This window comes from Schistocerca cancellata, chromosome 9 (assembly GCF_023864275.1).
Source record: "Schistocerca cancellata isolate TAMUIC-IGC-003103 chromosome 9, iqSchCanc2.1, whole genome shotgun sequence".
Taxonomy (NCBI): domain Eukaryota; kingdom Metazoa; phylum Arthropoda; class Insecta; order Orthoptera; family Acrididae; genus Schistocerca; species Schistocerca cancellata.
In genome coordinates this window covers 278,684,180-278,709,236 of record NC_064634.1, presented here as the reverse complement: position 1 = coordinate 278,709,236, position 25,057 = coordinate 278,684,180, and the positions used below count along the sequence as shown (strand labels likewise).

The window sequence follows — 25,057 nt, the reverse complement described above, 5'->3', positions numbered from 1 at the left end:
GGCCTCGGTAGAGTGGTCTCTTTCATTGCCCCCCGCCGCACACTCCAGCCACTGTCTAGTTTAGTAAAAGGCAAAGCTTTGGTGCGTGACAAACAGCCCATTGCTTCTGCTTCTGATTATCCCTAGAAAAAATTAATGTGCTTGGCAAGCTATCGCTTTCCTTTCTTAGCGTAATCCTAGTCGTGTCTGCTCTATGCCTCCATAATGAACACTACAATAGCTGAGTGTATTCACCATACCTAGACTACATTGCGGAGCGCCCGCTAAGACGGAAGCGGCAGAATGATGCTATTGCCTGGAGTGTCATGTGGTACACTGCTCATCGTCACTGTGCATAGCCCCACCATCCGTCGTCTTACACTTACCGCTGAACCGCTGGAGGTGGCCAGTATTAGGGGCAGAGTAGGGCTTCCCTGAGTGACAATAACGGCATTGGCAGTTCACCACAAAGCCGAAATAGGATCTTCTTGTGAACAAAATCGTGTATATCGCTTAATATAGGTCTTTCTGACATCGTCGTTTCGGTTACTGCCGTCATCACATCTGTAATTAAGATTAAAGGAACATGAGAGTGAGAGGTGTTTGTTACACATTATCAGGCTCCAAAATATGAAAAAAATTGAAAAGACAAACAGTTTAAAACAGTTCATTCAACAAAATTTAGAACTTCTTAGAAACCTTAGCGGTCAATATCAATAAGGCTTGCGCTTAAGGGGAACGTCAACATTCAGCCCTGATAAAAAAAAAAAAAATCAAAATATGTAAGTGCTAGATGAGAGTGGCGCTAGTATGATGGACGTTGTCTTCTATTTTCAGGATATGCCACACTTATAAAACAGCAAACATTCAAAGTTAAATAATAATATACATATAAATAATAATTTAACTGTGAATGTTTATTATTTTAAAGAGTGTCTATTATTTTGTAAGTAGGATCTGATAGGGGAAAAAAAAACAAGATAAAAAGTGAAGGCACCACCTCTTGCCTAGCACTTAAAACATCTTAAAATTATTTTGTGTTGAGCTGACAGTTGCTGCACAGCTTAAGTTTTAGACACCGAATTTTTTTAAAAAATTCGTTTATTTAGTTTTTCATTTTTTTATAACCTGATAATGTATAACTAACACCTCTCACTCTTATGTTCATTTAACCTTAGTCATAGATTTGATGCAGGCAATAGCCAGAACAACCTTTTATATATATATATATATATATATATATATATATATATATATATATATATATATATATATATATATGGCAGCCTAATACTAAACGATCCAGTCAGATTAATTCACAAAAATTCATAATGATCGGGGTCTCGTTTAGGAAATTTGTTTCCTCTATTAACAAAATAGGAACGTTAAGTGTTGGTGTGTATGCTTGGTAATTTTGAGGAGAGTATCATCTTTCCTTTTTCTTTCATAATTATTGAAAACCATACTGACTGCTAAGTTGTTGTGTACCGACATGTCTCCAAAAAAAAAAAAATAATAATAATAATGTTCAAATGTGTGTGAAATCTTATGGGACTTAACTGCTAAGGTCATCAGTCCCTACGCTTACACGCTACTTAACCTAAATTATCCTAAGGACAAACACACACACACACACACACACACACACACACACACACACACACACACACCCATGCCCGAGGGAGGACTCGAACCTCCGCCGGGACCAGCCGCACAGCCCATGACTTCAGCGCCTCAGACGTGTCTCCCTAACGTACTTTGGAGTCATATCTACCATATTGAAATGTCATGATTTATGGCAGCATTCGTCTGCTTGCACGTGTGGTGTGTTATAATGTATGCGTATTTTGTACCAGTAAGATTTAGACACGGAGATGTAGAATGTCGGTTGGAGAGTGCTGGGCAGGCGCTGAGACACGTTGGCTTGTTGCAGAAGGCAGGCGCTACTGGCAGCTCAGAGGCATCCCGTATCGGACAGCGGCGGCGGCGGAGGCGGCGGCATGCCCGGCGGCGGCCACCACCAGCCCGGCGGCGGCGGAGGCGGCGGCGGCGGGCCCGCGGGGGGCGTGGGCGCCGAGCTGAAGGCGCGCCAGGCGGCGGCGGTGGCGGCGGCAGCGGCGGCGGCCGCGGCGGCGGACGAGGACGACCGCCTGCTCGACGTGGTGGGCACCGGCGCAGACCCGCCCCCGCTACACCTGCACCACGCCCACTCCGGTGAGTCCCAACTCCGGCGCACAGCGTACGCTTCTGGCGATGCGTCGCTACTGTGGCCGGTAACGCTCCGAAAGGGCAGGTACCGCTCGCAACCGACGCTCCTAAGCACACCTGAGCTACAGGAAGACGTCAAGACCTTGTAAGATCTGTAGGATCGTGTGCTATACCGACTTAATGATGACACGTTAAATGCATTACTTCAAATAAGCTTCGACTGTATTGTGGTCATGTTTTGAAGTCTGTTTGCTCTCTGACACCTATAGGGGTCACACAGGCGTCATTGAAATGTTCATTAGCCGCCATTACGAACAATATACGTTCGATAACTGACCACACAAAACAAAAGTTTACACGCTATGATGCTAGCTTAGACGCTGCAACTAGACTGAGTAATCCGACAGTGCGCGCGGACGCTTATAAGCGTCAGCCGCACTGGCTCGTGGCTCGTTGTGACGCTTATAAGCGTCAGCCGCAGCGAAGGTGTTAATGCATAATCGACGAAGCAGTTCAGATAGTGATATTGTTACTGAGATATGTCGGTGCCCGAACAACTAATGTCTTTCGCCCCCTCAGTCAACGATTTTCCCGTCGCTAAGTCTCCATATTCGAAATCCTGACAACACCATACTCATAAGCATGAACATCCTTAAAAATTCTATGCACTGCCATTTCTTCTATAAATTAGTTGAATACTTTCGAGGCGTACCATGGCACGAGAACTAAGTTTTCTAGGTGACACAAAAACTTATCACATTCCACAGGATTGATGGTTGTCCGCTCAGTGTTTCTGATAGGTAGACTATCTTGAGACTTAGAAGGTAAGCCGAAAGAAGCAGCATAATTTTTCATGAGCACTGTAAACCAAACAAACCTAAGTTATACAGCAATTGATAATGCCGTAGCATTGTACCAAAGTGATCAGCCACATCAGGCTAAAAAACGAGAGGTTTTTTGGAACATGGGAAATTACATCCAGAAGCATACGAAAATTCAGTAATGAATAGATACACTGCACTGAATATTCCAAAGTGGAGGGGGGGGGGGCTCAAAACATTTTTACATACACAGTTTTCGTGACTGTCTAGGAAGAACTTCGAATCATGGCAGCCCCTAACCTAAGCGAATTTACTATCTTCTGTTCACCTGCGTTAATATCTCGCAGTGCCTTACAAATAACAACATTTTTTTCTGCGTGGACTGTTAATACATGTATTTATACACAATCAAATGGTTCAAATGGCTCTGAGCACTATGGGACTTAACATCTGAGGTCATCAGTCGCCTAGAACTTAGAACTACTTGAACCTAACTAACCTAAGGACATCACACACATCCATGCCCGAGGCGGGATTCGAACCTGCGACCGTAGCGGTCACGTGGTTCCAGACTGAAGCGCCTAGAACGGCACGGCCACACCGGCCGGCTCCCATATTTCCCAAATCTACAAAAGTTTTGGCTTTTATGTATAAATCTATTTCATAGTGATGTAAGTGATTATAGTTACGGTTTTATTAAGCGAACTGCTCTTTTCGTAATTATTTATGTTGTTGTAGTTGTCACTCGAAAATGGTACTTAGGCCGAAATCGCGACTGTGAATAAATACTATTAACAACAGTCCAGGAGGAAAATGTGACATCTACACTGAAGCTTGTCACTCGAAAATGGTACTTAGGCCGAAATCGCGACTGTGAATAAATACTATTAACAACGGTCCAGGAGGAAAATGTGAAATCTACACTGAAGCGCCCAAAGGAACTGGTATACACATGCGCATTCAAATACAGAGATATGTAAACAGAGAGAATACGACGCTGGGGTCGGCAACGCCTATGTAAGACAACAAGTGTCTGGCGGAGTTGTTAGATCGGTTATTGCTGCTACAATGGCAGGATATCAAGATTTAAGTGATTTTGAACGTGGTTTATAGTCGGCGCATAAGCGGTGGGATACAGTGTCTCCGAGGTAGCGATGATGTGGGGATTTTGTCGCACGACCATTTCGTAAGTGTTCCATGAATATCAGGAATCCGGTAAAACATCAAATCTCCGACATCGCTGTGGCGGGAAAAAGATCCTTCAAGAACGGGCCAACGACGGCTGAAGAGAATAGTTTAGCATGACAGAAGTGCAATCATTCCATAGATAGATAGCCAGAGATAGCTGCACATCGACGCCACGTGACGTGCGGTGGCGTCCCCTACGATATCCATATAAGCGGCGGCCCCAGCTCCTAGCAGCCAGTCGTTGACTCACCTCGGAAGATCTTCTCCGTAGTTGAGAACGAAACGTCAGGGAGAAGAAGTTCTACAGATCGACCACGGCAACTTTGCCCGGAAGTGTTTACTGAAGAAGTGCAGTCCTTCCGAAAATTGCTACAGATTTCAATGGTGGGCCATCAAAAAGTGTCATCGTGCGAACCATTCAACGAAACATCAACGATATGAGCTTTCCGAGCCGAAGGTCCAATCGTGTACCATTGATGACTGCACGACACAAAGTTATACGCCTCGCCTGGGCCCGTCAACGCCGACATTGGACTGTTGATGACAGGATGAGTATCGTTTCGAATTTTATCAAGCGGATAGACGTATACAGGGACTCTGCATGTCAGCAGGGGACTGTTGAAGCTAGTGGAGGCTCTGTAATGTTGTGGGACGTGTGCAGTTGGAGTGATATGGCACCCCTGATACGCCTAGACACGACTCTGACAGGTGACACGTACGTAAGCATTCTGTCTGATCACCTGCATCTATTAGTGTCCCTTGTGCATTCCGACCGGCTTGGGCAATCCCAGCAGGACAATGCGACACTTCACGCGTCCAGAATTGCTACAGAGTGGCTCCAGGAACACTCTTATGAGTTTAAACACTTCCGCTGCCCACCAGACTCCCCAGAATATTGAGCATATCTGGGATGCCTTGCAACGTCCAAGAGATCTCCACCCCCTTATAGTCTTCCGGATTTATGGACAGCCCTGCAGGATTCATGGTATCAGTTCCCTCTATTTGAGACATTAGTCGAGTTTATGGCAGGTCGTGTGCGGCACTTCTGCGTGCTCGTGCGGGCCCAACACGATATTAGGCAGCTGCACCAGTTTCTTTGGCTCTTCAGTGTGAGAAAGTTTAAGAAGTCTGTCCGATACACGGGAGGAAACGCGGCGCTGTGTGTTCAGTGTGAGTGTGTTGTTGGTGTGGAGACGGGCCCTCACGGGCCGGCCCTCAGCGTGGTTCTCGCTGTCCGCAGCGGGCTCGGCCCCCGACATGTCGGCGGGCGAGGAGGCGGCGCTGCGGCGGCGGCTGCACCAGCACCAGCACGCGCACGGCCACGCCGTGCCGCCGCCGCCGCCGCTCGGCCACCACGACGACAGCGAGCGCGACGGCAGCGACTCGAGCTGCTCCGAATCGACGGTGGCCGCCGCCGCCTTCAGCCGCGGCTCGCCGCCCCAGGGCGCCGCCGCCGGCGACTACCCGGCGCCCAACATCTCCGTGGGGCCGCCCATTCACCCGCCGCCCCACCTGCTGCCCTACCTCTACCCCCACGGGTGAGTACCTCCTCTTCTCCTCTCACAATACTGTGCCAAAAGAAAAAAACTGTCAGCGATAAATGTGTTTCACGTATCTACACTGACCACTGCGTAAGAGGTCAATGACTAAGGAATTTGTTGCTAGCGCACTGGAGCAGATGTAATTTCGATGGATTGCTCACGCGCTGCCTGCGATATGTAAGCTATAAGAGAATCTCAGACCACAGATCAGTGTTGTCAGCTGTAGGAACTGTGTGGCAGTAGGAGTAAATAGTAGCTAGCAGTCGTGTGTGTCGAGTTGGCAGGGCCGGTCGGGGGGAGCGATGGCGGTGCCTGAGCGATGTAGCATGAGGTAAAAGCAACCTCGCGCATATGTACTATTGATATATCAAGGCCCATGAAAATGTTTTAAAAAAACTCTTAATAATAATCATTCTTACAAAAAAAATTAACTTTTGACAGTCATTCATCTCAATTTAAAGAATTTACTAATTTCTCCAATCCATGGACATCCTAATTATTGCAAAGAAAAATCAGTTGTTCTTTTTATACATGACAAATCTATCAGCCAGCATTGCACTGGGCTGTGCCAGAAAAATTTCTTATAGGAACAGATATATATGCGTTATCAGGCGACCTTAATGAGGAAAGAATTTTCAGTTTTTGAGCTAGCAAGAAATTCCTTAGTCATTGACCTCTTACAACTAATATTACGAATATTACGGTTATATCCTAAGAAAGCTCACAAACGTAAAAATTAGTCATCCTAAGGTGACATCAGGCTTCTGTCGATTGACACCGCCTCTTGACTATAGCATGAATCCGGCGAGAAACTGTGTCCACAAGTGTCTTTACGTATTTTTCTAAAACCACCTAGCATCTAATGCGAGCCGTATTTCACACAGTAGTTAAATAATTTACAATTAAAACCCCTAAACCATGTAGCACATTTGTTGATCATATACACTACCATCGCATCAGATGGCTTACTGGTAGCTCCTAATCGCTACCAGTGGGACACCTTAGTATTAAGGAAGCTATGTCTTCACGAATCCCTTGTTGCAGAATTCTACATCTACGACCTATGCTAATATTATTGACGTCTGTGTTAGTGTGTCCCCATCTGCCGCGGACAACATCTACATTAAAGCAGATCGTTCGGAAACTTGTTTTTCCTTTAGTTACATTTTGTTACCCTCTCTAGCTTCCTGTAGTACCATGGAGATTATTCCCTGACATCTTAACACTTCTTGACATCTTCTCCCTTCTTCTTGTCAGTGTTTCCCATATGTTCCTTTCTTCTCCGATTCTGAGCAGGACCTCCTCATCCCACTTTATCATACCATCTAATTTTCAACATTCTTCTGTAGCAACACATATCATATGCTTCGATTCTTATTTTTCCCACTGTCCACGATTCACTACCAAAGAGTGCTATGTTCCAAACGTACATTCTCAGAAAAATCTTCCACAAATTAAGTCCTTTGTTTGACACTAGTGGGCTACTCTGCCTTTTATATCCTCCTTGCTTCGTCCGTCATGGTTTATTTGCTACCACGGTAGCAGAATTCCTTACATTCTTCTACTTTGTGATCATCAATTTTAATACCAAGTTTCTTGCTATTCTCATTTCTGCTGCTTCTCATTACTTTTGTCATTTTCTTCACCTTTACTGAAGCTAATAACGTGATAGTGAATATCATCGCCATCCTTTCATCGTGAATTTTAATCTCATTCTTGAACCTCATTTTTATTTCCCCGTTCCTATTTCGAAGTATAGATTGAATAATACGGACGAAAGGCTGCGTCCCTGTCTTATACCTTTCTCAATCCACACTCTCTGTTCGTGGTCTTCCAGTCTTATTGTTCCCGCGTGGTTCTTGTACATACTGTACATCACCCACTTTTCCTGTAGCTTCCTCCTATTTTTCTCAGAGTTCCGAACATCTTGCACCATCTCATATTGTTAAACGCTTTTCCTGGGTTTTGATTTATTTCTTTCTCGTTTCCATTACCGAGTCCAAAGTCAGAACTGCCTCTCTGGTGCCTTTACCTTTCATAAAGCCATCTGATCGTCATCTAACAGATCAACAATTTTCTTTTCAATTTTTATTTGTATTACTCTTGTCAGCAACTTGGACGCATGAGCTTACATGCTGATTCTGTGGTAGTTCTTGCACTCAGTTACACTTGCTATCTTCGGAATTGTACGGACGATATTTTTTCGAGGTCTTGTGGTACGTCGTGAGTGTCGTATATTCTACACACCAACTTGAATGGTTGTTTGGTTGCCACTTCCTCCAATGATTTTAGAAATTACGGTGCTATGTTATCTATCCTTTCTATCTTATTCGACCTCAACTCTTCCATATCTCTTTTAAACTACGATTCTAATACTGGATCGGCCATATATCCCTTACAGTCTCCAGTTGTTTCTTCTATGACGTCATCAGAAAAGTCCTCACCTGTACCATCCCCAAACAGTCCAGAACCCACCGCGCGTCTGCTCTGGAATGGGGACACAGGTGAGATAGCGCCCTCGTTCGCAGTTCCACCAGGGTCAACCAATGGGACACGACTGATCCAACAGCCCCGGTCCCCGTTCCCCCCACAGTCTTCCCTTTCTTGGAGACCCAAATAAGTCCTCGACATGTTCTCATTCATTCTCCTGGTTCTGCCGCAGTTGCTACGCTGCTTCTATTCGTCCTATGCATCGGAATTAGTTCTGATGTCGCTGCATTCTTGATGATATTCACTGCTTTCACAGCATTCAGCTCAGCACTGCCACGTACAGCCTTATTATCTCTTACAGAAACTTCATTTTCTAAATATTTTCAGAGCCTTTCGCTAATCGGTTTGCCACGTGCCACTTATCTTTGTTTCTAACAATGCCAGTTAGTATCCCAGTGCCTGTTATGTGAGTCTGCAGAGATTCATAGGCATTGGATTCAAATACAATGTAAAGAAGTGATCATAAAGTTTCCGTTCAAAGGCCACACAGTCCAATGACTAACAATCGCTGTGAGCATTGAGGCAATTGTCCCACCGACGCACCAGGTTGAAGATAGCCGTTTGTTAAAAACTGTGTTCTGCTGCGTGCAGAATTCCGTAAGGGCCTGCCGCACATCACCTCCCGACAGGAATCGTTTACACTTCAAGGCTTTTATAAGGGACCGAAGGCGTGATAGTGCCATGGGGAGAGATCAGGACTATAGGGCAGGTGCTCTAGTGTCTCCCACCAGCTTTCGTCGTCTGCAGTATTGTGCTCAAGGAACGTATTGCGTCTTGTGTCAAACTGTGATCAGCATGGAACTTGGTGTACCATTATGCAACAGACTTGCTTCCCCACACACATTCTTCATTCTCAGTTGGTGTCTACCGGTGTTCGTTCTTCGGCAGCCAAGAAAAGAACAACAGCGTGTTGGTCCTGTTTGGACACGTTTGGTAATAATGTCACCACAGTTCACGTATCTGCATTTACCGCACGCGCGTCGGAAAGACAAGAATGTCACACTGATCACTCGCTTATATAAGGCGACTTCGTGGGTTCAAAAATGGTTCAAATGGCTCTGAGCACTATGGGACTCAACTGCTGTGGTCATAAGTCCCCTAGAACTTATAACTACTTAAACCTAACTAACCTAAGGACAGCACACGACTTCCTGGGAGTCGCTCTACGTCGCATATACGCTGTCGGCAACGCCCTCAGACGGAAACTTTTTGATCGTCCTTTATACTCTGGTGTACCATTGGCACCAGTGCACACACACTTGTCGTACTTTTCTTTATCTTACATAAATACTGAGAGTATAGTCCAAGGCCTCTGATGTAGTGAATCATTCTCCTAAATGGATGCTATATGTATCTGAAGCCAATCATTGATGATGACACGGCGTGGAGCTACTGCTACGATTCAACCGCTGTACCAAATAGTGCCTGACAATTTCTCTGAGGTTAAGATTGAATGGGTTAGCGGGCCAGTTGATATGTAGTAGGGGGCCTAAGTGTTCATCAGATCACGAACGGAAACGTGGAGCCCTGTGGACACGGCTGATGCCATCTTGGAAGACGAGACCATCCACGGCATGCTCACCATAAAGATGTGGAAGAAATGGGAACACCTGGTCACCAGGTATGTTGAAGCAAACATCCTGGTTCATGTTCACGGGTAGCTGAATGTGTGGGATCAAGTCATCGATAGTGAAACACCCCTCCCCCCCCCCCCCCTCCTCGCCAAATGACAGAAGCACCTGTGGTCTAACTGCACCCTCAAAACACTGTGGTTTAATCGCCTCACCTTCGGTGTTCTCGACGTTTTGTATCTTTTGAAAAGAGGCAAAATTACGTCACATCGGTTCACATTACATGCCTTCAGTCAACTTCTGTCCACTTCCTGTGAACTTTGGTCAACTGGAGGCTTACGGCGCCATGAGCTGCTGTGATTAGTGGCCTTTTGCAAGGTACCAGTCCCCAAATGTCAACGGCAAGCATTCGCAATGTTCGCTCGGAAACTTCATGAGACTCAACTGACCTCACTGAAAGCAGGAATTCCTGTCGGGTTTGAAGCCGAATACCACTGACAGTGAATGACACTCGTCCCTGGTCCCTGTCAGTTATCACATTTTTACGACCACAGTTCTCACGTTGGGTTACATGACTGCATGTGGTACAGCGTTACTTATAAAAACTTCGGACAGCCCTCACTGTTGCAATAATAAATCAGGCCATTTCATTTACTGTGGTCGTGGGCACTGCAAAGCGACTAATGAACTCTTTCAAAAACTTCGGACAGCCCTCACTGATGCAATAATAAATCAGGCCATTTCATTTACTGTGGTCGTGGGCACTCTAAAGCGACCAACGAACTCTTTTAAGGGTTTGGCTTATATTTGATCCTGTGAGTGTCTTTGTCCAGAGCAACATTCTTCAGGCGACCAGTGCTAATCTTTTAATCGGGTGTTATCACGTTCATTTTTATAGGCATTTTAGTGTATTTAGCTACAGACAGAGTTGTCTCTCATTATTCCATTTTGAGATTCAGTGATTATTCTTCATTTTCTTCCGCTCACCCAAGGCTTACACTTTGTAAGCATTGCTGGTGGAGTAATTAGTGATACTCTTCTCGGAATTACAGTAAGATATTCGAGTCACGTTGACATAGTATTTCTGTTGTCTACTTAGCCGTCATTTTAAATGAGACACTGCTATTGGCGACTCCCATCGAACTGATGCTACGCTGGGGCCGGCGCGCCCATATAGGCGAGCAGAGAATACTCCCTCAATTGAAAAAGATACTAGCAGCGTCTCCGGTGTTGAAGAGGAACAAAAACAAAAACCGCTGTAACTAATCGTCAAATTCTTCCGTCGATTGAGAGCTTCCAGACTTAGCATAGGTCAGTGCCGGCTTCCTCAATTTGCTCGAAGTATAGCCCTTGTATCTACTAGTAAGATTATCAGTCAGGGTAAATTCACCGAATTGATTCAATATAGTCCCGGTAATGAGAAGCAGCAGCAACCAACCTGTGCGTCACTATATTTCAGTGAGTGTTCCTGGGCTAAGAAATGCCCGCCATTGCTGATTTTACATTCTATCAGGTTGCTGTAGCCTTGTGAGACGGAGATGCTCCTTACATCTGTCCTTAACAGTGCGAATAGACTGGCAAATGTAGGCTTCACCATAGTGTCATGGAATCTAATAAACATCGGCCTTCCTTAGCCGCAAATCATCTGTAATATAACGTCAAAACAGCATTAATCTCGGCTGAAGGACGATGTGCAGTCTCGGTGATACAATTTCTTTTCGGTTCTCTTAAAGATGAGCTGCAAAATGGACAGTGTCTATAAAATTCATGTCACTATGGTGAATCTGGTCGTATTGTTGAAGACAGGTTTGCAGAACATTGCAACTATACAAGATTACCGGAACCTGGAAAATTCGCGGTGGCGCAGCATTACTTAGCCGTCGCACATGCACTGAAATGTAATGAAGTACAAGTGGTTGCTGCTGCTTTTCGTTCCTGGGACTGTGTTCTGAAGCAATCGATTAAATTCTGACTAGCCGATAACCTTATTTAAGTGTCAACGTGTATCTTCTGAGCAAGTCGAGGAACCGTGCACTGACCTATATTAACACACGTCGTTCCCATTCTGAAGAAGAATTGGACAATTAGTTACAGGAGTAATACTTGTTCGCCTTCATCACCAGCGGCGCTACTACTATATTTTGGTGTGAGAGCAGCACTCAGCAACGCTTATAGGGATGGAAGTCTAATTCGTGCAGTATTCTTCGTGAGCTTCGTCGTTTAATCCATAGCGAATGTGCGTACTGTCGAACGGAGCGGCGATGACTTCTCTCGATTGCAGCTCTAGCAGCTGCAATGTTCTCTGGGGTACGTACCGTTGGAATACCACCTGGAGGTTTCTTTTTCAAGGCAGATTCTGTTTCTTCAAAATTACGCACCCACGTTGTAATCGCATGCGCAGATGGGGCACGTCCATGACGTCCAAGCTGGTAATGCTGTCGAAATGTCCTCTGCGCGGCAGTCGCACTATCACCATTTTTGTAAAACGCTCTCACAGCTACTGCACGTTCCAAACCAGTCCAATTCTCCATGATTACTAAATGGCAATGCGTTGACATCAATTGCGCAAAGTTTTGAACATCTGCCGGCGCTACAGTGCTGCCAACTGTAACGTTCAAAATTTCCCGTTCCCCTGCGCCACCCTGTAGAACTCGCAGCACGCGTCTGCTGGTGCGCCGGCCTAGCGCAAAGCCAGGCGTGTTGCATAACCGGCCGGCTAGGCGCCCAGCGGGCAGTGCGGCACTATGCTTTACAAATTTTTTTAAAATTGTTGCACCCTCGAGCCCCCGATTACCAGATGTACATCTAGCGAGGTGCACCGATGCCACATTTTTTCTGCTTGAAGATCCGTCTGCAAACTCGAGAGGATTATATTTTGTGTAAGAAACGGCGTCGCTATGGAGCAAAGTGGTGTTGCTGCAGCCTACAGGTTGTTGCTTTACCTTTGGAGAGATGAGTAGTTCTTTTGCAAAGACGTGTGTCGCTCTTGTTGCAGGCTGTACCCGCCTCTGGCGCCCGGTCCGCCGCTGTCGCTGTTCGCGGGCCCCGGCGGAGCGCCCGGCGCCGCCCCCGGACTGCTTTTTAACGCGCAGCTGGCCCTGGCCGCGCAGCACCCGGCGCTCTTCGGCCACTACTCGGCGCTGCACCACCCGGCCGCGACAGCCGGCGGGGGCGGCGCCGGGGGCGGCGGCGCGCTGCACCACCCGCTGGGAGCCAAGGGCGGCCGCTTCGCGCCCTACTCGCTGCCCGGCAACTCCGTGGGCTCCGCCTTCGAGACGGTGACGCCCGGAGGCGGCACCGGCGGGGGTGGCAGTCCCAAATCGCACCTGCACGCGCCGCCCCCGCAGCACACGCCTCCCGGGCCGCTGCCGCAGCCGACGCCCCTCGGACCGCTATCCACCGGCTCGAGTTCGCCCCCAGCTTCGCCGCCGCACCAGCAGCAGCATGAGGCGGCGCCGCCCCCACCACCCGCGCCCGCCGCCACCGCCAGTGAGCTCAAGAGCATCGAGAAGATGGTGAACGGCCTCGAGGTGAAACCGCGGGACGCCTCTCCCAAGTGCGGCGACGACAAGGTGGTGGTCTAGCGATCGCGGACTCCCTTCGATGTCGTCCTTTTCTCCAGTCGGCGCGGCTGAACCCGGGGTCGACGTCTCGGAGCGCCTCCAGTCCTTCAATATCTTCCACAGTCCAAAAGCCGGGCTGTTACCTTGTTGTACAGTTAGTAATGTGCTATCGACGATAACTCTGACAGCAGAATAAAGTGGGAGGAGCGAGCATACGTTTCAGCGCTTCATACACTGACTGGCGTCTTTCAGAGGCAGTAGTAATTTAATGGAGCAATTTTGTTCAGAAAATCCGTATGATGATTGCGGTCTTGGTTGAGATGTGCTTCTCCTACAGAAAGAACAACTGCTGTTCCATCAACAATTGAATTCGGCTCCGTATTGGTCATCATCAAAAGAAATGTCTGATGGTTATTAAAACCAATCATTTCGTGTCACTAATAAAATAACATCATTTCGTGTCACTATTGGAAGAGCACCCTTCTCTACGGACGTGCGTTTCATTGTACACGCCGTCTATAGTAAACATAGGTGCTGCCTACATTGCCGTGTCGTATGTCTGCCTGTTGACTCTGCATCCTCCTCCCACGTGTTCTCCGCGCTGTAAGAGCTGACATCGTGTTTTATACGATAGAACACCGACTGAGAAAAAGGCTATACAGACAAAGAACAATTAAAATTGCTGCATTGAAGATTTTTTGTTTATAATTTTTCCGCCTTACTAGAAACCGCTTAGTTTTGTGGAACTAACAGCGGCCTTGTCAAATTCATTTCCACTACCATACAGAAGTTTGTAATTTTGCCAAGAAGGACAGCGGACACGCCTAGAAACGAGTGCAACGAACCGTTGGTACATGGACTTCTCTTTTGAAGATAAACGAAATGGACATTTTGATCAACGAGTTTCGACACACTATCTGCCCCCCCATCTGGAAACTAGCGTCGAAGTTGCGCTTTGTAATACGATATCTACAGCTAGCTGTACACATATTATACATAAATAATTTTAAACTATGTAAATAGAAGAAGATTCAGCAAATAACAATATGCATCATGTACCATAGAACGTCTGTGTATAAGTGAATAAAATGTTTTATTTATACCAAAGAAAGTATGTTTGTTTATAAAAAATACAAAATTATTGTCTCTTGTAAATCATAGTGAACATACGAAGCTGGAACATGTGCAGTGACGAATAGATGAAGTAGGTCTTTGAGCTTTTGTGTGTCCCTGGCCTGCCTTTGTATAATAAAACAATTTTTAAGAAATTGAAAAAGATAATAAGCACGTTTGTAAGTACAATCATGTAATACTTTTCTGTTTACTGATTTGTAAGGCATGATACGATAACCTATCTGCTTGTGATCTTGTTTCATTAACGACACGATTTGTACGCCTCCTTTTATATGAGACGCAGTAATTTTGTTGAGAACATTGCCACACATATTATACGACTTACCCTGACTCTGCATGCGGAATATTTTATGCAATATATTCTGAAGAGTATAAATTTCTTACCTGTGACCCCAGTCTCGCCTGTAACTCATGGATTCACACAACAATCGAAAATAACAAGAACTCATTCTTTTCTCGTAGCATCCACAATATCTACCTGCCAATAGTAGGGCTTTTAAACGTAGTTCTGGCTAGTAATTTATTGACGTTGTCCGCCATTGAGGAATAGATATGGGCACATTCATTAGTTTCTCATAAAAATGCCTAAAGAAAGCATTATCGAGTCACTGTGTTTTAACACAGTGTTATATTACAGGGAAAATAACAGGAAACGTTGCATTCAATAGGGATCAGTCAGCAGCCAATTTTTTTTTTTATCTGGAATGTAGTGTACGTTAAGTAAGTTCACGACACCCATGTGCAATTTTTATAATAAATAAGTTCTGTAAGGAGCTTCTCATATTTCAGTTCCACATGTGGTATAAGATACAGATCTTGGGCATTGCTCACTGCATAGATACTCTATACAGGCGTTTTCAGATCCTTGGTGGTATAAAAGCTGGACTCGTTTCCAGCGTTCTGGAGAACGTGGCCCTAAGACTCCCATTTCTGAAGATCCTTCCCAGCTCTCAATCTCAGAGCTGATTGGCCTTTAACGATACGTGTGTCCTTGCAACATATTCTAAGGCGTGCTGATACATCACATCCACGGTTTCCAGTGGGTTTTGTATGGTTCTTCTTGAGTGGAGGAAGTCAGAGCATAGAAACAAAAGACTTTTCAGCTACTGGAATCGAAGATGCTGGCTGTACAGTTATCACTGGGAGTCAGTTAGAAACCCTCGTGCTCTGAAATATTGGTGAGAACCATGATACCACATTTTATGAATCAGCTCATCACATAAGTGTTGTGGCAGTGTAACAGGGATTAAATTTCTGCACAGAATTGTGCTTCAATTTTACTGTCGTACTGTAACTACATAGACTACCGACCAATATGCGAAATTAGTTCTGTAATATCCTGCTGAAGGGCATACTGTCTTCCATAAGATGAAAGTGTAAGAACAGAGTAGGCAGTTTTTGACTACTAGATCTAATGCAGCGGTTCCATACATTTTCCTGTTATGGACCCTTAAAAAATTACACCTTCCCATGGATCCCAATTTCATACTACAGTGGCTGCAAAACCAAAACATTCTGTTGAATACTGCTGTTACCTTCTGTTACCATATTACCACCACATGCAAAATCAGATAACCATATCAGAGTTGGCAGCATCTTTTTTTTTTTTTTTACTTAATTTTCATAATTGACTTCAAATACCTTTTGCTAAAAACTCTCTGCACCAATGGGAAGTATTAGTATTCTGAGTAATACAGTTTGGAAACCACTGCGGTAGCGGATGTACCCGATCTATGTCCGCTAATTTCGTTATTGTTAATGAAACACATATATTTGAAAAATACTGCACTCCTGTATCAAATTTTTCTTTTAAATATGTTTTGCTCTTGGAACAGCTAATTACCAATACACAAGTTTCTCTCGAACCTACAAGCAAGGTTTTTATGATCCAAATAAAACAAATTCACCACCTGTCATCCATATCTAGGAAAAGGCATCACGGTTTCCAGTGGCGAGCCTGTTTCCTCCCAGTCGTATTACAAGAGCTTGCCTGCTTCTCATTATTTTCTGTTGATTTCGTTAAAACTGCATAGAAATATAGTTATGATGACATTACCGATTCGCTACTTTAAAAGTATTTTTTAGTTATTCATACATGTAAGCACTTACCTCTCGAGTTGTGTCTTACTACTTACTGCTGTATTGTAATTGCGTTGGGGAAGCCGCTTCTCGCCACATATAACTGACAGGGAATACAGGTATGTCGCTGGCGCCTTTCCCCGCTTGCAACTCCATAAATGCGAAGCTGTCAAGACAATGACGAAACGGTTCTGTCCACTTCTCCCGAACTGCAAATACTTCACAGGAAAAGTGAAGGAACCGAACTCTTAGCAATAAATAACTTTTTCTTAGGCTGCTGTTATTATTGTGAAATAAAGCCGTAAACAAGAAATAACTCAATCTGTGTTAAACATTTTTTTCTTTACCAACCCTGTTACCTGTCCAACCTCTGTAGAAATAAAACTATAACTTTTCAGTGGAAGAAATCAATCGAACGGCTGGCAAGTTATTAACAGACGGTGCTGCCTCTTAATGTCGCCGAAGAATTTTGAATCGTTTTGCTTTGCTACGACGGCGGTAAAAACATTTTCCAGGACTGCGTAACTTGTTGACACAGGTAAGAAACCAGTTCTGTCTGATTCTGATGAAGTAGATTGACGCAGTTTTCTTCTTACTTGACACATTGATCTCTTCTACATATGGCAATTTAACAGGATCTTGACTTGACTCTTAGTTTGCAGTACTACGTGATATGCCCACTAAACTGTTCTGCTTCACTCCTAATGAAATAACTAAACAGTTTAAAATCACTATTTTAAAAGTATGATAATTACCTGATAGATCCTGACAATAACCCAGTGTAAATGATTACTGACACTTCCTTAACATCCAGGGATGATGCACAGTTACTGTTTTCTTGTTAACGTCACACTCCAAACTGTCTTCAACCACTCCATAACATGTAGCAAGTCATAGCCAATGAACGTAGTCCCTTGAAGGAATTTATCGATATTTTTTGCGTATAGATGTACCGTGAGTTGCAGAAACTTATATTATAAATGTTAGGTAGGTTCAAATATCACGTTTTACAGTGACTAAAGGGAGAAACATCTAAACATAGTCACGTGCCCTGTCAAACGCCATACGCCATGCTTGGCAGTAGTACACAAAATGTGCAGCGAATAGTTTTTAAATAATTTAGTAAAAAACACATTCAGTACATAATCTATGCTTCAAAACGATTTCAATTACATGTGACATATCACAACAGCTTATATATATATATATATATATATATATATATATATATATATATATATATATATATATAGATAAACGCTGAAGACTAAAAATCAAAGCAATAGAATGCAGAGAAGCAATCAACTAGCACGTCAGGTATTAAGTTCACGACGCAAAGCTGAGCCACATTGTTGTGGTCTGCGTTCTTCTGTCAAAAAAAGTCTCTAAGACGGCAATATCAATTACACAGAAGTTACTACATGTTTTCTACAGATAAATGAATAGTTATAGAAAGTATATCTCTGACGCAGAGTTGCTGTAAGTTAAGCCTAGTTTACACGATGACATTGGGTTGCGCCACTCGTTGCGTGGAATAAGTTGCACATGGCGGCACCAGTATGCACATCAGTTTCGTTGTGTCTGAAATGAAAGTTTTGGCAGCTGTACGTCGCACGAGTTGTGATGTAGTTAAGGCGTGTTGCGTGTAATCGCTGCATAAGAAAAAAATGAGAAACATGTTTCGATTCGTGACTGGATGAAGAAAAGACGTCAAATGGTTCAAATGGCTCTGAGCACTATGGGACTTAACATCTGAGGTCATCAGTCCCCTAGAACTTAGAACTAGTTAAATCTAACTGACCTAAGGTCAAGACACACATCCATGCCCGAGGCAGGATTCGAACCTGCGACCGTAGCGGTCGCGCGGTTCCAGACTGAAGCGCCTAGAACTGCTCGGCCACTACTACGCCGGCAAAAGACGTCAGCTCGGTTGCTCAGCAACCTTGCTGAAATAATTTATAACCGAAAATCGAAGAAGTTCTTTTAATTATCTCAGAATGTCACCATAACTGTTCACGTTTCTTCTAAATAGAGTTAATTATGCAATAAGGAATAAAGGTACTATAATGCATGAAGCACTGTCGCCAGAACTGAAATTACATATAATATTGCGTGCATTACAATCGAGAACACTTGCCATGCTGTAAGATACGGTTTTAGTTGGTGCTGACGCTTTTTCATTAACACGAATAATTATTTACATTAACAGTAACAATTATTAACATTAGCAACAATAATTTTTCGAAGCAGGCCGCAGTAAGAAGAGAATGGTTTGCAAACTACTCTCTTGAAGACAGATATGTACAGTGTCAATAATTCAAAATTCTAACATATGTGAATGGGGAGCCTGCAGCGACGTTTTGAATTAGATGAATATTGAATAAGGAATGTAGCTTCTTGAATTTGTATAGTCTTCCCTCCTGTCAACAATATTCCTTAACAAACAGGTGGCGAACTCGAACGATGGGGTTTTAGTCTTGAAGATGAGAGCATTGCCACAGCTAGAATTACACTTGCTTGTATTTTTCTTAATTCAGTTGTGTATGTGCTCCTAACTCAATAAATTTTGCCCTGCATCTCAGATAGTGTCAAACCATCTACGTTATGATCGCACATGATGGTCTCAGAGGCACCAACATGTTGCTTATTTTTGTAATCAGCATCACTGAAATCCCACAAACACCTATGCAAAGCATAGATATCCAAAAAGCGAACATTATTTTGCGTTCCTCACTTCATATTTCAGTTTGCCTACACTCTACGAACACACATAACCTCAAAACTCAAGAAAGCAGTGTCGCCAAAGTTGGAACACGCCGAAAGTGTTTAGTGTCACCAACGAGTTGCGCAAACGCGTGGCGCGCATGCGCAGTGGCCGATAGCGCAGTTAACTGCAACCTAGTGTCGTCGTGTAAACTAGGCTTTACGTGTACTTAACAGTATTTGACCATTTGTTGCCGACAGAGATATCCTTTGAACAGTTAATTACTTATCCATAGAGAACTTCCTCAGAATTGATTCTACAATCTTCGACATAAAAGAGCAATCAGCACTTCCGACTAGCTGCATGTTTACCCCATTCACTATTCCCTGATATGAGTTGGGTGCTTTCCTATATTCTATGATTTTCATGCAGTTGTTCTTTAGCTTTCATTTAAATACAAATTGTCATGATTTGACACGGGTCCAGTAGTGGTGGTGGTGGTGGTGGTGGTGGTAAGTTCCTATGGCACCAACCTGGTGAGGTCATCGGTCCCTAGGCTTACACACTACTTAATTTAATGTAAACTAACTTACGCTAAGTACAACACACACACCCACGCCCGAGGAAGGACTCGAACCTTCGACGGGGGAAGCATCGCGAACCGTGTCAAGGCGCCCCTGACCACGCGGCATGTACTGTAGTTGACGCCGTGTTTTTAAGCATGGATTATGTGAGAAATATTTTATACATAGAAAATTTTGTTTTTCTCTGTGACCACTGTGCCTAATTATGGTCTTTTTCCTTCTACACGAATATCTGAGGATGATGTATTGCTAGACCAAAACTGGTTGTATTTGGTAGACATATTGCTAATGCGCAAATCATGATTATTTAGACTTTTTTAAAAGTTGTAAATCACCTCCTCTTCAGAATAGTGTAAATATTACACGCTTAAGACTGAATCAAGAGTTTGAATGCTCGTTGCTGATAATGTGACTTATTAGATCAATATCGACTCCTGGAAGGAGTTATGACATAAGAGACGAGATTTTGATTGTGACTGAATATATTTAAAGAAACACGTCAATTACATATTATTTCACTGCTAGACACTTTTGCCCGGCATGTAAAGAAATGTCTAAAATCTTAGACTCGGTATCAGTGGAATAAGATAATAAAAAGGATAAATAAAAACTCTTTCAAAATGTTAAGAATATAATTTCGGGGACAGTGAAGATTGAAAACGGGAACCTAGGGTTTGCTTCGAAAACTCTGTTGGCACTTGGGTGAAACTCACCGTTATGGATTCGAGTTTGCTGTCAAAAATGAAATCAGAGCAACGTCTAAGTGTCAGAATAAAGACGCGATCTCTGGTTTTGAACGGTATTCCTTACTTGATTCCAGAGGCTGGTACGGTATGAAGAATTCTGTGGTAACCAATTACTCGGTCATTTTCTTCTTGTGTACCACGCGGATCAAAGAGAGGCCTGTACTGGCTTCACATTTCGTTTCATATCTTCTGTAGTTTTGTGTACTTCTTTTGTCTTTTTCGTTATACAACCTCACTAATTTTCATAGTCTACAGTCATAAGATCCTTCAAAATGATTATTCCTTGTTGGATGGTATTGTGTTATCAATTAAGACATGTATGTTCAGTTTTGGCGGTGTGTCCACATTCCTGAATCGTTGTGATATGTAAGCTTTCACTTCCGGAAATGCCACAGTTCCACGGTAAACAGCCAGGGTGTGAAACTGGCATTAAAAGAAGCTACGACCCCCCTTGAAAATGTCCCCCGCAGATGGGGACGAAACGTTGAGTTTTAGGGTGAAATCCAATCGACCACGGCAAAATAGTCCGGAACATTTTATTAATTGTGATTCCTCAATCGGTCGAGTATAGCATTTCACTTCCAGCAAAAATTTCATTTCAGATGAACATATATTTGATTCATCCGGAAATGTTGAACCTATCGATGCTATGCGTCTGTTTCGATCCACAACGTCATCAAAGTGGTTGTCACAAGCCGCTCAACTAATCAAACAAGCATAAAATACGTGCCATAACAAGAATCATAGTTACGCTAAAAACGTCACGTCCGTTGGTTTCGTCATCTTACAGCCAAATAGTCAGCTTCTAGCACAAAATACACTGTCTATCAAAAAGTGACGCGCCGAGAAGGGGAGAAGCAAACATAATAGAATTTCATAGGTTGAGATGATACGTGATGTTATTTCAGTGATTACCGTATCAAGTAAATTTAGAAAAAGCTTGACAATTGAGCCAACTTATTAGTAAGGCGTGGCACCACCTCTCACCTGATGCACGCATTGATTCGGTTCATAAAGGAGTCATTCAACCGTTATGTCCTCTCCTGCAGCAAACTGGCCCAAAAATGTTCCTTGATATCGTGGAAACTGGAATTCCGATAGTCTACTTCGGAGCTGATTCCACACGCGTCCAATAGGGGGCAGATCAGGCGATCTTACTTGCCACAAGAGTATCTCAACATCATGCAGAAAGTTCTTAGAAAGACTTGCCATGTATGTATGAGGACTGTCCTGTTATAAAATGGCATCATAACATTGTCGCATGACAAGTAATAAACACACGAGGGCACAGAATGTCCGTGATGTGCCGTTTTTCCATCAAAGTTCCCCCTATATCATAACCGACGGCTCTGCACATTGTGAGACCAGCAGTAACAGAGCTTTGCGTCCACAAAACATTGGAAGGATATGACCTCTCTCCAGGTCGTCGCCGTACTTGCGGACTATGCATACCCTGGGTAGTACAGAACCGTGATTCATCTCTGAACACAATGCGACGCAATTAATCAGCAGTTCGTACTTCCCTCTCACGGTACCACTCCAAAAGCAACCGTTTGTGTTGTGATGTTAACGGCAGCCTATGCGTACGACGGTAATTCCCAAACCAGCAGGCTTTAGTCTCCAACCAGTGGTACACGATGACACCGAATGTTGCACTGTCTACGTCTTCTTCTCGGATGGCAGAGGTAGATGTGAACGTGATAACGATGTATTTGGTGCACAATACAAATATCTTCACTTTTTCTGGTCTGACATGGTCGACCGGAAACTTTAAGACGACTGTACCTGCTCCCATATTCCCATGCGGTCTAACATCGGGGCCGGCCGAGGTGGCCGAGCGGTTCTAGGCGCTACAGTCTGCAACCGCGCGACATCTGAGTACTGCAGGATTCGACCATATGGCGGAAACGAGTTCCACGATGAGGCACCTTTCAGACTCAAGTGATCATAACAGCTGTCGCAGAAGACTATGTGGTATCTCCGTGTCCCTCACAGTGATCATCCAGCCTATGACACATTTCATACCCCTTATGTTGTCTACCACGCCTGGTAGCAACACTAACCACGAGCAACACTCATGCATTGTCGTCCATGAAGATGAATGCCTCGCCAATATGCTGCCGATATGGATGCGCTATCGGTCGAAGAATGGCATTCACTTATCGTACAGCCGTTACGGCGCCTTCCATGAACACCAGCCGCCTACGTCAGCCCCACATAATGCCACCCCAAAACAGCAGGGAAACTCTACCTTGTTGCACTTACTGTGCCGTGTGCCTAAGGCGTTCAGCCTGACCGGTTTGCCTCCAAACACGTCTCCGACGATTGTCTGGTTGAAGGCACATGCGACACTCATCGGTGAAGAGAACGTGATGCCAATCCTGAGCGGTCCATTCGGCATGTTGCTAGGTCCATCTGTACCGCACTACATAGCATCGTGGTTGCAAAGTGGACCGCACTATGGACGTCGGGAGTGCAGTTGCGCATCATGCAGCCTATTGGGCACAGTTTGAGTCGTAACGAGGTATGTCATCGACAGTTCCTGTCTCTCTGTATATCCTCCATGTCCGAACAACATCGCTTTGGTTCACTCCGAGACGCCTGGACACTTACCTTGTTGAGAGCCCTTCCTGGCACAAAGTAACGTTGCGGACGCGATGGAACCGCGGTATTGACCGTCTAGGCGTGGTTGGACTACAGACAACACGAGCGTGTACGTCCTTCCCGGTGGAATGACTGGAACTGATCGGCTGTCGGACCCCCTCCGTCTAATAGGCGCTGCTCATGCATGGTTGTTTACTTCTTTGGGAGGGTTTAGTGACATCTCTGAACAGTGAAAGGGACTGTGTCTGTGATACAATATCCACAGTTAATGTCTATCTTCAGGAGTTCTGGGAACTGGGGGTGATGCAAAGCATTTTTTTATGTGTGTATTTACGTACCCACAAATGGTGTGTGTATGTGCGGTGTTGCATTGACGGCCGTAATTGTCTTCTGGGTGTGTTACTTCTTTTTGTCAGACAGTGTAGATATTAGATGGCAATAAACATAATTGTCTCTGCATGTCTCACTTTTTTTTATCAGACAGTGCAGATGTATCGCTACATTAAAAACCATTCTTTAACCACAAATGCCACCCCAAAAGAAGTACAGAAAGAAAGTAAATGTTGTCAGTGGCTTGTTCCTTCTCAGTTTGCGTGCAATGACGCTACAATACATATTATTACGTCATGGTTCAGAGGTGACGTCTGGTGCAGGTAGTTTTACCTACGGGTACTCCACGGCTTTCATAAAACTCGGTATTGAATGTTATAAATTAACAGACCAAAGAACTTAGAGAAATATTGGCAATGTCTTAACACCCAGTTGAAGTGCTGCAGTTTACAAGGCGGTGAAGTCAGAAAAATTAGCTACCGCAGGAGAGGGCCATGTCTCTACGTTGACGTACCACCAGCTATGCCACTATGTTCTTTCAAACCATTTCCATTTCAGAAAATTTACCCTTCCACCCGTCTCAAGCCATGGGATATTCGGACAATTGGACCAAAGAACTTAGAGAAATATTGGCAATGTCTTAACACCCAGTTGAAGTGCTGCAGTTTACAAGGCGGTGAAGTCAGAAAAATTAGCTACCACAGGAGAGGGCCATGTCTCTACGTTGACGTACCACCAGCTATGCCACTATGTTCTTTCAAACCATTTCCATTTCAGAAAATTTACCCTTCCACCCGTCTCAAGCCATGGGATATTCGGACAATTGGTGCAGGTAGTTTTACCTACGGGTACTCCACGGCTTTCATAAAACTCGGTATTGAATGTTACAAATTAACAGACCAAAGAACTTAGAGAAATATTGGTAATGTCTTAACACCCAGTTGAAGTGCTGCAGTTTACAAGGCGGTGAAGTCAGAAAAATTAGCTACCGCAGGAGAGGGCCATGTCTCTACGTTGACGTACCACCAGCTATGCCACTATGTTCTTTCAAACCATTTCCATTTCAGAAAATTTACCCCTCCACTCGTGTCAAGCCATGGGATATTCGGACGATTTAGAATGTGGGCCCAACAGTACGGACCGGCCGCAGTGTCATTCTCAGCCCTTAAGCGTCTCCGGAAGTTCATACAGAGAGGCATGTGGTCAGCACAGCACTGTCCTGGCCATTGTCGTGTTTTCGTGACCGGTGTCGCAGCTTCTAAACCAAGTAGCTCCTCAATTGGCCTCACAAGGGCCGAGTGGAGCCAACTTGCCTACAGAACTCGGCAGACCTGGAGAGTGACCCGTCCTCAAGTGCTAGCCAAGCGCAACAGTGCCTAACTTCAGTGGTCAGGTAGGAACCGGTGTTACCACTGCGGCAAGGCCGTTGACGAAATGTAAACTACGCCTTGCGTTAAATCTAAGATGAATTTTCCATTCAACAGATGCAAAGATACATCAGTAGGCTGAAAATAA

At 44.4% G+C, this 25,057-nt stretch overlaps 1 protein-coding gene across 1 annotated transcript in view; it reads left to right on the top strand.

Moving 5' to 3' along the window:
* LOC126101354 (optomotor-blind protein) overlaps nucleotides 1-16,878 on the top strand; it is a 504,344-nt gene extending 487,466 nt beyond the window's left edge. The window contains exons 7-9 of the mRNA XM_049912023.1: nucleotides 1,913-2,332; nucleotides 5,390-5,734; nucleotides 12,794-16,878. Coding sequence (XP_049767980.1) covers nucleotides 1,913-2,332; nucleotides 5,390-5,734; nucleotides 12,794-13,382 — 1,354 coding nt within the window. The 3' untranslated portion in view covers nucleotides 13,383-16,878. The remainder of the gene's footprint in view (nucleotides 1-1,912; nucleotides 2,333-5,389; nucleotides 5,735-12,793) is intronic.
* The last annotated feature ends 8,179 nt before the right edge of the window (nucleotides 16,879-25,057 follow it).